General features: G+C 51.2%; 1 protein-coding gene across 6 annotated transcripts in view; it reads right to left on the bottom strand.

Annotated features, from left to right (window-relative positions):
* The window catches only part of KDM2B (lysine demethylase 2B), a 118,658-nt gene extending 106,271 nt beyond the window's left edge, over positions 1-12,387 (bottom strand). For 2 of the 6 annotated variants that reach the window (XM_070515980.1, XM_044775914.2), the window contains exons 1-4: positions 12,250-12,387; positions 10,102-10,246; positions 7,078-7,156; positions 5,797-5,843 (exon numbers count right to left, since the gene is read on the bottom strand). In XM_070515980.1, the coding sequence (XP_070372081.1) occupies positions 5,797-5,843; positions 7,078-7,156; positions 10,102-10,246; positions 12,250-12,387 (409 nt within the window). Of the gene's footprint in view, positions 1-5,796; positions 5,844-7,077; positions 7,157-10,101; positions 10,247-10,911; positions 10,973-11,302; positions 11,445-12,249 lie in introns of those variants that run through there. The other 4 variants (XM_070515981.1, XM_044775915.2, XM_070515982.1 and 1 more) reach the window with 3 other exon arrangements.
* Between the last annotated feature and the right edge of the window lie 5 nt (positions 12,388-12,392).

The raw sequence follows: 12,392 nt of genomic DNA, 5'->3' as shown, positions 1-12,392 counted from the left end.
TTTAAAAAAGGTCTAGGGACAAGTCAGGCATCTTTGATTTCTAAGGAGTGAGAATTTAAGTCTTCTCCCTAAACACGGCCCGTCAAGGGCAGGGCCCACGTTTTATGAGTCTCCTCAGCCCCAGCACCTCGCACAGAGCCAGACACAACCCAACACCCAGTAAACGTGTGAATGAAGAATGAACAGAGGATGGTCAGGGCTCGGGTTCAGGTTTGGGTTCAGGTGAGGATTAGGGTTAGGGTTAGGGTAGAAAGGCATAAAGCTAAAGCTTTGGAGACACCCGGAGCTGGCTTCAGGTCCTGGCTCCACTGCCCACTAGCTGTATGGCTTTTTCCCTCTGACCCTCAGATCCCTCATCTGGAAAAGTGAACAATAACAATTTATATGATTATTGGTGAGGACAAAATGATAAACACACAGTAAAACACAGGTAATTATTACTATAATTGGATGAATAAACGAATACTGAATGAGGTGATTTGTCCTGAGGATTTTTCAAGAAAAGGGACAAAGAAAGTATCCGTTGGTTTGGGTATCCTCATTAGAGAGAAATACAACGAAGAGATCATGTGTAAGACCCCACAGCCATGGGCCATCCCAACCCTCAGCAACATAAGTACGGAGAGCGCGTGGGGACCGGCACTTTATGGACGCGTTTCCTCCGAGGGTTTAAAGCATCTTCAGAGGTAACTAGAATTACCTCTTCCGCAGTCTCCCTATCCCAACTCCCAACCCACAGATGCGAAAATATCCCAGTCTCTTAAGTGAACTGTCTGGGATAGAGATCCTGTTGAAAGGTGGCCTCGGGATGCACACAGAGTAGAGCACCCAGAAACTGACCCACCGAAATGCAGCCCCCTGATTCACGGCAGAAACCAGACTTCAGCGCCGTGGGGAGCGTTATTCCTCATATGGAGAAAAGACTTGATCAGATATTTCACAAAAGAAGACATCCAAACAGCAGACAAACATATGAAATGGAGCTTAATTTCATTAGTTATTAGAGAAATGCAAACTAAAACCACAATGATATACAACCATACCGCCACTGGCATGGGAGCATGGCTGAAATGAAAAGGATGAAAACATCAAGTCATGGTGAGGATGCAGAGCAATCAGAACCAGAACAAAGGCTCTGGACAATTACTTTACAGTATCCACTAAAACTGGACATATACACAAATTCTATGACCCAAGCAATTCTGCTCTTAAGTATATGCTCAACAGAAATGCAGCCATCTGTTCACCAAAAGTCATGTTCTAGAATGTTCATAACAGCACTATACATATAACCTTAAAATGGCAGCTATTCAAGTGCCCATTAATAGCAGAATGAATAAATAAATTGTGAAGTATCTCATATAGCAATGAGAATAAATAATCTACAACCACACACAACAGTACGGACGAAACTCATAAACACAAAAGGTCAGCAAAAGAAGCCAAAACCAAAAGAAGACACCTTGTATGATTCCACTGACATAAAGTGTGAAAACAGGAAAATTCACCCATGCTATGAGAAACCGGGATGACAGTGGAGGGTATTAACTGGACATGAATAGTAAGTGGACAAGAGGGGCTGATCCTCGGGTGTCAGTTACCCTGGTGTGTTCAATTTGTTAAAGTTAATCGAGCAGTATGCTAACTATATGTGCACTTTCCTATATGTATATTATACTTCAATAAAAAGTTATTTTAAGTGTCCAGCATTAGAGAAATGGAAAGTGCCTTTTTCTAAAATGCGGGGAGCTAGGAACAGAGGCTGGGTGCCTGTCTTCCCAGTGGGCAGAGAAAAAGCTCAATTTTAGGACTTAGAGAAGAGTCGGTAGCCCCAAGCTGTAGACTAAATAGCTGGCCGTGCACCAGTCCCCCTCTGAAACAGGTGCCTCCCAAGATACAGGGCCTGGGGAGGGGGAAAGAGGCTGGAAGACAGAGGCTGAGATCCCACACCAAGTGGGAGAGTTGGTCCAGCCTCCCCCATACACTGCCCTCCAAAGCAGAACTCCCATTTATGGTAGGGGCATGTTTATGCCGCCCAGCAACACTGGAGGATCACTCCTTCCCTATGCTGAGGCCACGTGGTTCTGCCGGGCAGACGCCAGTCACCAGCTCCTGGGGTGGGGGTGTGCTAAGACTATCAGAGACAATCCAGAGACAGCTGATGGAATTATTGGGAGTTGGGAAGGAGGACCCTGAGCCTGTAGGATGGATGCCTGGAGCTGCTGGCTCTCAACCTTCGGCACCACATGGGGAGAAGCTGGCCTGAGAAGGAACCAGAAAAAGGAAGCAAAAGAGGGAGGCAGAAAGGAAAAGTAGGAGTCGACTTCTTGAGATCTTCTTGGAGCACCTAGATCTGGATATGGCTGGAAGTGACACCCAGAGCCTATTACGTAAGCCAATGAATTCTGCTTTGCTTAGGCCAGCTTGAGTAACATTTGTCACTTAGGTCACTATGACAAACACGTCCTATTACTGCTCTCTGGAAGCCCGTGTGCACTCTGAGACTAAAATGGGTGTAATAACACCCCACACTAACTGCAATTACAGGGAGGCATCACTCACCATGTCAGAACATGCTATACTTTTACAAAGCTTTTTTTTTTTTTTAATATTTTATTTCTTTCTTCTCCCCAAAGCCCACCAGTACACAGTTGTATATTTTTAGTTGTGGGTCCTTCTAGGTGTGCTACATGGGACGCCACCTCAGCATGGCTTGAGGAACGGTGCCAGGTCCGCTCCCAGGATCTGAACCGGCAAAATCCTGGGTCTCCGAAGCAGAGCGGAGAACTTAACCACTCAGGCATGCGGCCGGCCCCCGCCTTTTTTTTTTAATATATTTTTACAAAGAGTTTTAATATTTCCTCCATCGATTTGATCATCACAGAAATGCCAAGAGACATGGGGTGCAGGTATTACAATTGCCACTTTCTTTGCCATCCCAGACTTTTCAAGAACTGGCAAGGATGTCGGGATGTTGGGACCATCCAATTGGACCCTCTTGCTTCCACAATGAGAAGAATGAGGCTCAAGGAAAGAAGAGGCAGCCTGGATACAACCAGAGCATAATAAAACTGCAAAGGGCTTAAAAACTCCTCAAAAGGGCCAAGAGCAACATTATTAAGATTGTGATGTGGCCTGAACCCCAGATTTGAGAATCTGGCTTAAATCCTTGCTCATAAGAGAATCTCATCAGATCCACGTTCTGCCATTATAATAAATAATAATGGGGAGCAGTTATCAAGCACCTGTCATCAAGCATAATGTTAAGCATTCATTCATTCTCTTATGGAATCCTTCTTTGAGGCTGATTTCTGCTATTGGGTCCATCTTGTAGAGGAGGAAACTGAGGCTTGGGTAGGTTAAGTAGTTTGCCCAAAATCACTGAGTCAAGTAGCAGAGTTGGGCCTCAAATTAAGCTTGTTCAACAGCAAAGGCTGGGGCTGGCTTGAGCCACCAGACCAAGTCGGCTGTGCCGAGACTTGATTTATGGGGTCCATCGTCCCAGCTTCTGCCCACTGCTGGAAGTTGGCCCCCTTCTTCTCTGACATTCACTTCCTTCAGCATTTCCAGAATCCAGCTTTAAAAAAAAAATCTATCTCCTGAGCAAGCCCTTGCCAATTAGCTGAGATTCTTCTATCTATAACATAGCCAATTGGTCCTCCCTTCTGAGTTAACACACTTTTGGGTCAATTATTCAGGCTGGAGCATCCAACACACCCACTAGACAGCTGCCTTCATCCTCCACACAGCCACCAGGGTCAGCTTTTATAATACATAAATCAGATCACACCACTTCACACCCACTAGGATGGATATCATCAAAAAGACAGACAATAACTAGTGTTGGTGAGGATGTGAGAAATTGGAACCTTCATACACTGCTAATGGGAATGTAAAATGGCACAGCTGATTTGGACAGCAATCCGGCAGTTCTTCAGGAGGTTAAATATAGTTACTCTATGACCCAGGATTTCCACACTTAGGTACATACCGAAAAGAAATGAAAATGGATGTCCACACAAAAACTTGTACGTGAATAGTTACAGCAGCATTATTCTTAATAGCTACGAAGTAGAAACAATCAAAATGTCCACCAACTGAAGAATGGATGAACAAAATATAGTCTATTCATACAACAGGATACTATTCATTCATAAAAATGAATGAAGTACTTACACACGCTACAACACAGATGAACCTCGAAAACATTAGGCTAATGGAAAGAAGCCAGATACACAGGACCAGATATTATGTGATTCCACTTATACGAAATGTCCAGAATAGACAAACCCACAGAGGCACAAAGCAGATCAGTGGTTGCCAGGGGATAGAGAGAGAGAATTGGGAGGTACGGGGTTTACATCGGGGGTGATGGAAATGTTCTGAAATTAGACGGTGATGGCAGTTGCACGACATTTTGCATATACTAAAAACCACTGAATTGTACACTCTAAAATGGTTAAATGGTGAATTTTATGGTATGTGAATTTTATCTCAAATGAAAAAATGTTTTAATCATTTTATAGTATATGTAAATCAAACTGTCATACTTAAACGCCTTAAACTTACACAGTGATGTACGTCAATTATTTCTCAATAAAATTGGAAAACGCCCCCAGGAAAATAACACAGCTACCCCCCCTCACCCCACTTTAAAACTCCGCAGTGGCTTCCCATCGAACTAGGAGTCAAACCCAAACTCCCGACCAGGGCCTACAAGGCCTGGCTCTTGGACCTCTCTCGTCTCCTACTACTTTCTCCCTCGCTCCTTCCCTTCCTCCCCTACCTCTGCGCTTTGACCTGACTCATCCCTCAATCCGGAATGTTCTTTCCCACAGCGGACCCCAAGGCCTTCCCTGGCCACCCCATCAAAATACAGCTCCATCCCATTACCCTGCTTTATTTCCTCATAGCCCTTATCCTCTGAGAAGATACTGCTTTTCTTTTTAAAGATTGGCACCTGAGCTAACAACTGTTGCCAATCATCTTTTTTTTTTCTGCTTTTTCTCCCCAAATCCCCCCAGTACATAGTTGTATATTTTAGTTGTGGGTCCTTCTAGTTGTGGCATGTGGGATGTACCGGGGGGATTTGGGGAGAAAAAAGAAAAAAATAAAATCTTAAAAAAAACCCAAAAAACTCTACTTCTTTGTTATCCATCGCTCCCACCAAGAGGGCGGGAGTCTTGCCTGTCACGTTCACAGCTCTGAACTTGCCTGCCATGTAGGAGCTACTTGAGCAACACTTGTGGAAAGAACGAATTTACTGAACAACTTTCTGTGAGATCTGAAAGGCCGCCTGCTATCTGGTCAGGAGTCCGGAGCACACAGGGCTCAGCCACACTCTGCAGGTGCTCAGGGAGTTAACAAACATTTGCTGGGCACTCAGAGGCAAGCCCCGCCCTAGACCTGTCTAGAACCCTGAGGAAGCAGGAAGAATGTCTGAAAGTCTTTTAGGGGTCACAAAGCACGCAGTGTTTACACAGCAACCCACAAACAAACTTGAAGGAGAGATCTAAGATTGCGTTGCTGACACCCAAACTGGACGCTGGGGTCCAAATCGGCCTCATAAAACTGCACTGGCAAGTACCCTCCAATACAGCTTCTCGGGACTTTGCGATCTGACCTCTTCTCTAGAATGAGACGGTTGCAGCTCACACCTGCTCCTGCCTCCTCCCATAGGGACTTTCTTTTCAGAGGCCGTTAAAAATCTAACTAGGCAGGTGGCGATGGGCTCCTTCCCCTTCTCCTCCTCCCTACTTCAGCATTTCTGAGGCGCGCACACGGCAAGCAACTTACCCACTAGGAGTTTGACATCTCGGACCGTGAAATCAGGGTCAGGCATCCTGGAAAAAGTGGAGCACAGACATTTGGTGAGAAGCCAGAAACAACAGAGTTAGGCCTAACTCGGGGGGCAGGAGGAGGCCATTTTTCCAAGAGGGATCCCTTGCTCTTAGTTTGGGAACCCAAAATGAGATAACCCTGAGGGAGGGTGGTAGACCAGTTGGTGCTTCAAAGGAGGGTCACCTCCAAACCACTGAGCCCCTTCCTCAGCTCAGGAGGCAAACCAAACCCCCTCACTCTCCCCAACACCTGAACTCAGCACTGCTGCAGGAAAGAGGATGGGACATCCACCATCCACTGCACTTTTCCGGGGAAGACCGAGGTGTGGTGTCAAGGGTAAGTGCCAGAGCTGGGCATTCAAACCCTGCTTTCTTTTAGGGTGAGTGGCCTTCTCTGTGTCTCTTCTTCTAGAAAATACTCTCCATAAGGAGTTGTATGAAAAGTGGGAGGGATCCCTTTAGGTTCAGAGGGACAAAAAGACGCACATCATACCAATTCCGGAGACGTGATAACACTGGCTATGACTGTGGTGACATTTACCATTAATTAACAATGATGCCAAAGGCTTCATTTCTACTAGTAGGAATGAGATTCTTGAGCGAGTCTGGCAGTAGATGCTGGAGAGGGAGGCAGGCGGGGATGACACCCTCAGCCTCCTCCCCACCCCTGCCCAAGGGGTGGAAACCTGTTCTTCCAGCCTGCCTTCCGGATCTCTCCCCGACCTGGAGTCCTCACAGATCCCCAGGAGAATGTAAAGGGAACAAGACACAGTGGGGAGGCAGGTGCCCGGGCAGGCAGACAAAGGGGAGACCTGGGCCGAACAGCCTAGGAAATGCACCCTCCACAGAAAAGGACCAATTTCCCACAAAGGGAGAGCCTGAGCTTAGAGGCTGGCCAATCCCCTTGCAGCTCAGGCCCTGCCTCAGTCTCCTGATCTGGGGAGAGGGGCACAATTCTCTTCAGGAAGTCACTGCACATAACTGGGGCAGGTCAGGGAAAAAAGTCAACACTGTTTAACTACCTTATGTCCTCTCTGCCCAAATTCTCTGAAAAAGACCAATCTTTGGAGCGTTTTTCCCCTTTGTCAAGGCTTGAACAAGGAAATACTATCCCCAGATAATGAAGATCCTTCTCAGCCATGAAAGGTGGAAAAAAGGGTGGAGGAAATCCACCCCAAGCTATAAAACACGTTAGGGAGGGAGACAGGGAAAGAAGCGATTAGTTTCAGCAACTTACTTAATTCCTAGTCCATCCTTTTCTCGAAATATCAGAGGAACCCTGAGAGCCTCTCTCTGCACGTACTCATAGTTGAAATCTGTTTGGATGTTGGAATTAAAATAAGTTGGTTAAGTCATGAAGGACCAAATGAACCACCATCAATTGGTTAGAAGAAAAATGATGGAAGAGGGGGCAAGGGTTATACTAGACACAGGCACCAGCCCTAGGACAAAAGCTCCCTGGAAAATGACAGGGAAATGGATCAGGCAAAGCCCAAGAGAAGCCATGCCAACTATCAGCTCCTCTGCCTACTCAGTCATTCTCTGCATGCCCCACGGGTCAGAACTTGTCAATGAACAGCCCAAGGCCGGCGAGGGCTGGGGAGGGAGACTCATGAAAGAGCCCCACACAGAAAGAGCCCCAGCTATGGCTGGGAAAGGGGAACAGACAGAGAAACGCATCCCAGGCTGAGCTCAGAAAGTAAAGGGACTGCAAAATTGAAGAATGCCACCTGGGAGGATCTGAAGCCCCAGAGAGGAGGCTGGGAGGAGGGCTCTCATTGTAGCAGAGCATCAGGGAAGATCTTATTGTAATATCCTGCATAGTGAAGAGGAGGGGGGAAAAGCCGGTTTCCCTGGAAACTGTGTATTTGGTGCCAAAATAACTAGGGAACTGGGCACAGCTTTGTTGTCTTAATAGTGAAATTTTGCTGCAGCCATCGCAATACTTGCTTCAACTGGATAACCGAGAGGGGTGCTCCCAGGTGAGGGCTGTGCAAGGAGGGCAGAGTGAGACCCCAAGAAAATTCAGTGTGGTTTTCTGTCTGGGGCTTCTCTAGTGTTGACCCCAAAATCCTTACTGAAAGCTCTAGAGCATGAAGGAGGCCTTAGTTTCTATCCTCCTTGAGTTCCAAAAGCAGGGGATCTGACCCAACCATATCCCTATAAATACAGAGGTGAGGGAGGCTGAGATAATTCTGCACAGCCTGAAATCCTCAGGTAACTGAAGCAATCCGCAAGGGCACAAGCCCTCCCTGGCCGGTCGGAAGGGAGATAGAAGAGATCCCAGGCCGCCGAAGCCCCTGCCCCGGGGAAACAGGGCACCAGGGCAGCTGGGCGGGGGGGAGGCCAACACAACTCAGCTCAGAGGAGAGGGAGAGAACAAAACCAGAGCCGGGGAAAGCCCTGACCTCAGCAGCTCAGATCCCCAGGGGCTCACAGTGAATGGGGATGCCTAAGGATTTAAAGGCAGAGAAGTTTAAGAAGCTTCTATTTTGAATCCAGGCTAAGGGCTCCTTCTGTTTCTCAGCTCCTCCCTCGAGGTTTGGGGCCAGATCTGAATTAACTACCAAAACCCTAGGGCCCTCCTGAAAGGAGCCCAGACCGCAGATTTAAGGAATCTCCCTTGCTGGAACCGCACCCCCCCCCCCCCCCCCCCCCGCCCTGACACACACACCCAAAGCCCACCCCCTGGGTGAGCCTCAACTTCCTCAAATGAGCCTGAGAAACTGCTCTGAGATCCTGGGCAGAGAATTCCTCACAAATGACTAGGAAAAGTTTGCATATTGTTTTCTCATGGGCTCTGTGTAAAAGGGGGGAAGAAAGGAGAGGAATTAAAACCTCATTTACGCTTAGGAAATTCAAATGCAGTAGCCCCCTGGACTGTCCGCCTCTGTGTGCAATGCTCTTAAGACCTGGCAGGCTAAAAGAAATTTCTTCTTCCCTCCCCCCACAACTACCCCCTAGCACGGAAACCCAGCGCCCCAGGAAGCAATGGGCACAAAAGAGAAACTTCAAAAATGCAAAGCCAGGACCGTCTCTTCTAGGGCAACTCCACAGCCCCCACCACTCAACCGGAACCTGGAGGCGGGAGTCCCTGTTGTCAGCTCACTGAGGGATGGAAGGGTTTTCCCAAGGGGATGGCGGATAAACAAAATGGAAAAAAGAGTAATATAAAGCAAACTCGAATATCTGAAAGGAAAAAAATGAATTTACAAACCCCAGGAAGGCCCAGGGAGATGCCTAGGTGGGCAGGAGCATCTTCTAAATTCCAAGCCCACAGGTGTACCAGGGCCTCGCGGCACTTCTAGAGGCCTCAGACCCAAGCCAGAGCGTCACCTGGACGATACTCCCAGACACCTTCCTAGTACCAAGGTCAGGGAGAAATTCAGATCCCGAAGGTATCAGGCTGGGGTGGCACCCCAAAACCCAAGAGGCTTCCCCAACTTCTGCTCTAAAGTGGCAGGGCCCACAAGAGGAAAAGAACTCGCAAGGTCTCAGGCCTGGGAAGAGACTCTGTTTCCCAGGGGGAGGGTCCCAAGTCTTCAAACTGCCAGGGGACAGGGATCTCAGCCTTAAGCCTAAGGAGGACAATACCCCACCCACAGTCCCGGCTTCGAACTGTCAGGGCTGCCCGGCTGAGGCCTCAGGCTTAAGTAGGGGCTCCGGCCAACAACTGGGAGCTCATCCAGCCCCTGCCCCAATCCGGCCGAGCCCACGAGGTGATGGGGTTCAGGAGACCCCAGGCCTGAAGAGGCATCACTCAGTGGCTCGGGGCGTCCCCAGCGCCAGTTCCTAACTGGCAGGGCCCAAAATGGCATGGGGTTTTGGGAAGCTTCGGGCCTGGGGGGACCCTCACCTCAATGCCCCAGGGGCGCCCAGCGCCTCTCCGGCCAGGTGACCGCACCTCTCGCAGCGCAAGGAGCTGGGCCGGCTCCGGGTGGGGTAGAATGCGCCGCACCCGCCCTCCCTCCATCCGCTCGTCTGTCCTCAGGTCCCTCTGTCCCCCTGCCCCCTGGCTCTGCCCACCCTGAGGCTGGTGGTGGGCGCGGACCCGGCCTAGGCCCACGGCCGGCCCCGGTTCCCGCCTGCCCTCCTCCCTCGCCACCCCACCCCACCCCCCCAGTGCTCGGCCTCGTTTCGTCACCGGATCCCCTGGAATGGGGGACGCGGGCGCGAAATACGAACCCAGCCACCGGCAGCTCCCTCCCCACGTGCGCTTGGCCCGCGGCACGGAGGGCGGCCCGAGGAGGGGGCGCCTCACCTTTGCCCTCCATGGCGTGCACGAAGTCCCCCTGGTACAGCTGGCTGCGCAGCTTCTCCTCCAGGCTGAAGCCGCGGACGCTGACGATTTCCTCCACGTCCGACAAGTCCTCGTTCTCGTCGTATCTCTGGCGGTCAATCGGGCGCTGCGAGGACCCAAACCAGAGACCCCCGGACATTACTGGGGGAACTGGGGGTCGCCTCTCACCCTGGGCCCAGTTCGAACAGGTGCAGGAGCCGCGCGCCCCCTGCACCCCACCATTGCGACCCGACCAACTTTGCGCAAATGCCAAAGATGCTGAAAATCAAGATAACGAGAGGGGCCCGCACCTCCAGGATCCGGCTGCGCCCTATACAGGGCACTCCTCTCCTACATCTTTGGAGGCCATGGAAGGGACGTCTGGGGGCTCTCCCTTGCCCCCCACCCCGAAGAGGTGTTGAGTTTTGCCTACTCGGCCGGGAGCCTGGTTATGTAACCCGCGAAGGGGGCTCCGCGCACGGGCTGGCGGGGCATTTGTAGGCCCCGGGAGGAGCCGCCGCAGCGCCCGGGCTCGGCGCTAACAGCAGCCCAGGCGGCAGCGGCGGCAGAGCCGGGAAGCCGGAACCCGGGGCCGGCGGCATTTCTAAGACTGGAGCCGCCCCCGAGCTACCAGGGAAGCTGGAAAGCTGAAATGGAAGGGCTGAGACCCCAGCCGCCCCCGCCGACCGCCCGCCAGTGCAAGAAGAAGGAGGGGTGGGGGGGTTCGGGGCTTGAGAGGGAGAGAGGCAGACAGCCCGCCACAAAGCTCCCATCGGAGACCCCAAAACGCACCAGCAGCTGCCTCATCTCCCCACAAGCGCGCGCGCACACTCACTTCCTAAGGAGACTCCCCCACCACTCCCCGCATCCCCTGCCTCCTCCCTCCACCGCCCAGAGCCCGGCCCCGCAGCCCCCCAGATTCCGGGCGAACCCCGAGCCCACTCAGCCCCCCCACACGCCTTTCCCCGCTACTACCTCCCCACTTAAGTGTCTGAGACTCTGAGCCTCACAAGGGACTGGAGGAGTAAGCTGCTTGCTTCCTTTTGCATGCAATTTATTATATTTTTTTCCGGTCCTCTTGCAAAATACAGAAAAGGAAAGAAAAGCCAGCGAGAAACAACAAAAAAAATAGATCTATCATAAACCAGATACAGATTTGGAAAAAAAAAAAAAAGCTACACACCAATCTTCTTCCAGAGTCTTTCTCTGCCTCCATTTTTTTAGGAGAGTTCACCAATTAATTGTCAACACTCCTGCCCCCTGCATTTTGGCGGAGGGGGGAAGGAGGGAAGACCAAAGAAAACAAACCAAAAAATAAATAAATAAAGCAAGCCAGAGCCGAGATCTACAAAGTTTTGCACCAACACTTAAGCAGATCCGTTTGCAAAGTCCTAGGAAACCATTTTCAGCAGTTGTGGGGGGGGAGGCGTCGACGTCATAATCCCCGGAACGTAAACATTGTTGCCGATCGCGCTCTGAGCCCGCGGCCCGGCTAGGTGGGGGGGGCACTCGGCCCGGGATGGGGGGGCGGGGGCGGCGGCCCGAGGAGGTGTGGGGCGGGGAGGGCGCCCGGGAGGCACCGGGCGCCGTTAGCGCCCTGGCATCGCTGTTTTGTTGTTGGGTCACGAGTGCGCCTCTGCACGCAGGCGCCGCCGCCGCCCGGGAGTTGTGTGCAGAGCTGACTTTTGGAGGGCTGAGTTGCAGGCGGCGGGCGCATCCCGGAGATGGCGGGGCAGGGAGGGAGGGAAGGAGGAGGGGTTCGGGAAGGAGGTGCAGATTTGCACGGCTGGCCTCAGCGGGAGGCGCGGAAATGCAAGCCGAGCTCGCTGGCGTGAAAGCCCCCGGGGCCTGGCACCCCCAAAAACGACCCCCCACCTTAATCCCTGCCCCCATTTGCCCAAGGCCCCCACGGGCTACCCCTCTTCCTCTTCCCTCATCCACCCCACCCTATTACCTACGTGGCCGACCCAAATTCAAAACATTTTGTATATATAATTTTTCTTTTTTTGCTTTGCTGCTGCATGTGGTTTTTAGGGGGCTGGGGACGATCCTCCCCAGACCCCCAGGTGCGGACCTGCCATATGGAGAAGGCATCTGGGGACTCAGGAAGAAATTAGCGCAGCTCCATACCTGTACGGACTGCACAGCTTTTAAACTCCGGGACTCAAAGATATGGACCCCCCACATACACACACAGGTACAGGAAATACAGCCAGACCAGAGCCTTTTCAGACCCGAGCTGACCGGAAGACGTTGCCTTTCATTCATTCATT

This window comes from Equus asinus, chromosome 8, assembly GCF_041296235.1.
Source record: "Equus asinus isolate D_3611 breed Donkey chromosome 8, EquAss-T2T_v2, whole genome shotgun sequence".
Taxonomy (NCBI): domain Eukaryota; kingdom Metazoa; phylum Chordata; class Mammalia; order Perissodactyla; family Equidae; genus Equus; species Equus asinus.
Note: the sequence above shows the minus strand (reverse complement) of the source record. Positions and strands in the feature narration are given on the sequence as shown.